This window comes from Sinocyclocheilus anshuiensis, unplaced genomic scaffold (genome assembly GCF_001515605.1).
Source record: "Sinocyclocheilus anshuiensis isolate Anshui unplaced genomic scaffold, SAMN03320099.WGS_v1.1 scaffold982, whole genome shotgun sequence".
NCBI classification, from domain to species: domain Eukaryota; kingdom Metazoa; phylum Chordata; class Actinopteri; order Cypriniformes; family Cyprinidae; genus Sinocyclocheilus; species Sinocyclocheilus anshuiensis.
This window is the reverse complement of record NW_015539879.1, coordinates 123,263-124,777: the sequence shown is the minus strand read 5'-3', so window position 1 is coordinate 124,777 and position 1,515 is coordinate 123,263. Positions and strand designations below refer to the sequence as shown.

The following is a 1,515-nucleotide window of genomic DNA, read 5'->3' as shown; positions in this document are numbered from 1 at the left end:
AAGCTTATTTTTTGTAAATAAAAAGCCTGACAATGTCACTGCTTAATACCTATAAGTATTGTGATTTATGTCTTTACTTGGATTTAATGAACTAGCTGCGTAACAAGAACATGACCAATTTAAATTTATAGGACAACTAAACTTATCAATTTAAACAAAAATGTACCGTCAACTACAGACGTTGCATCCATGGATTCCGCCATGTTTCTCATTGACACGTCCCCAACTCGGAAACTCGGGGCTTAAAGAAAATTTCGAGTTTCCCACTCGTAATAACGACTTTGTGGTGGCGTTCATGTGCGTTCAACTCGTAAATACGATCTATCCGACATGACTTGAACACACCAGAAGCTTTTAAAGAGGAATGGCTGAAGAACAAATTTTCTTGTAAATAGAAATGTATCTTCCCTCTATCAAACCACCTGTCTGATTGCCATGTATATGGAAAAAATTTCCAAATTGTTGAATTTTACCAATTTTTAATGGCTGAAAACAAATGTGGGTCACTTTGTATAAAGCTAATATTTTATGTATTTTAGGAAGATTGTCTGAAAAACAAATTGTGTTGAAACTACAAATGTTGCTCAGTTAAATATTCGTCCATGACATTTAAAATTTTTACTTTCTTCTTCACTTATGCATTTCTTTCACTAAAAAGTAAATTATCAATTTTTTTAGAGGAGACCTCTGGTCGTGTTGACACAGAACGACAGCAATCCGGGTTAAATTACATATTAATGGACATATGCAATCTGAAATTGTATTTTAACGTTAACAGTTACTCTTCCAGTTCCTCCTATGATAGTTGATAAGGTAACTAACCTGTTTGTGTCTCGATATCTTCATGTTTGACTCTGAATGCTTCTTCAATCCTCACATCTTCACTCTCCTCTTTAATAAGAGCCATTTTTATAATGCTGTGTCACATGGAGCTCAGTCGCATCTCCAGGAGTTTTTCCTGCGTGTTTAGACAATTTGTCATGTGTAAGATGAGAATAATTAACTGATAAAATCCCGGTCTCAATCAGCTCCCTATTCAGCGCACTGACAAGAGTCTATCAACGTGTTATTCAATGGTCCCGAATAGCCTAAAACACTCAAAACTGGAACTATAAATTAATGAAAGGGCACAAAATATAGAAACAGTTCATATTTACTTCAGACAAACTGATTCACGATAAAGGGAGCGAAACGAGACGCACCTTTTCTGTTACGTGTGGCTACGTTACGTTTGTACTCACAAAAATGAGGTACATTGAAAGCATTATAGTCCTACATTTAATAACAATTAATTCTATGAAACTGACAAAACGGTTATCATTGGATTAAACACTTTAAATCATTAAAAAAAAACATACCTTTGCGCAACCGAATCACAAATGCAGGATCGCGGCGCAGAGTTGTGACGTCACTATGGAGTCAAAATAATGCCACATATATATGCAAAATAATAACGTTTTGCAAAAGAAAATAAAGTTTTGCAAACGAAAATAAAGTTTTGCAAACGAAAATAAA

The 1,515-nt window shown here is 34.5% G+C and overlaps 2 protein-coding genes across 3 annotated transcripts in view; one reads left to right on the top strand and one right to left on the bottom strand.

Annotated features, from left to right (window-relative positions):
* Nucleotides 1-1,403, bottom strand: part of LOC107685397 (gastrula zinc finger protein XlCGF7.1-like) — a 13,377-nt gene extending 11,974 nt beyond the window's left edge. Inside the window, exons 1-2 of one of the 2 annotated variants that reach the window (XM_016481971.1) lie at nucleotides 1,359-1,403; nucleotides 823-958 (exon numbers count right to left, since the gene is read on the bottom strand). In XM_016481971.1, coding sequence (XP_016337457.1) covers nucleotides 823-907 — 85 coding nt within the window. In that variant the 5' untranslated portion in view covers nucleotides 908-958; nucleotides 1,359-1,403. Of the gene's footprint in view, nucleotides 1-822; nucleotides 959-1,202; nucleotides 1,225-1,358 lie in introns of those variants that run through there. The other variant, XM_016481972.1, reaches the window with a different exon arrangement.
* The window catches only part of LOC107685389 (gastrula zinc finger protein XlCGF57.1-like), a 228,654-nt gene that overhangs the window by 119,795 nt on the left and 107,344 nt on the right, over nucleotides 1-1,515 (top strand). The window lies entirely within an intron of this gene.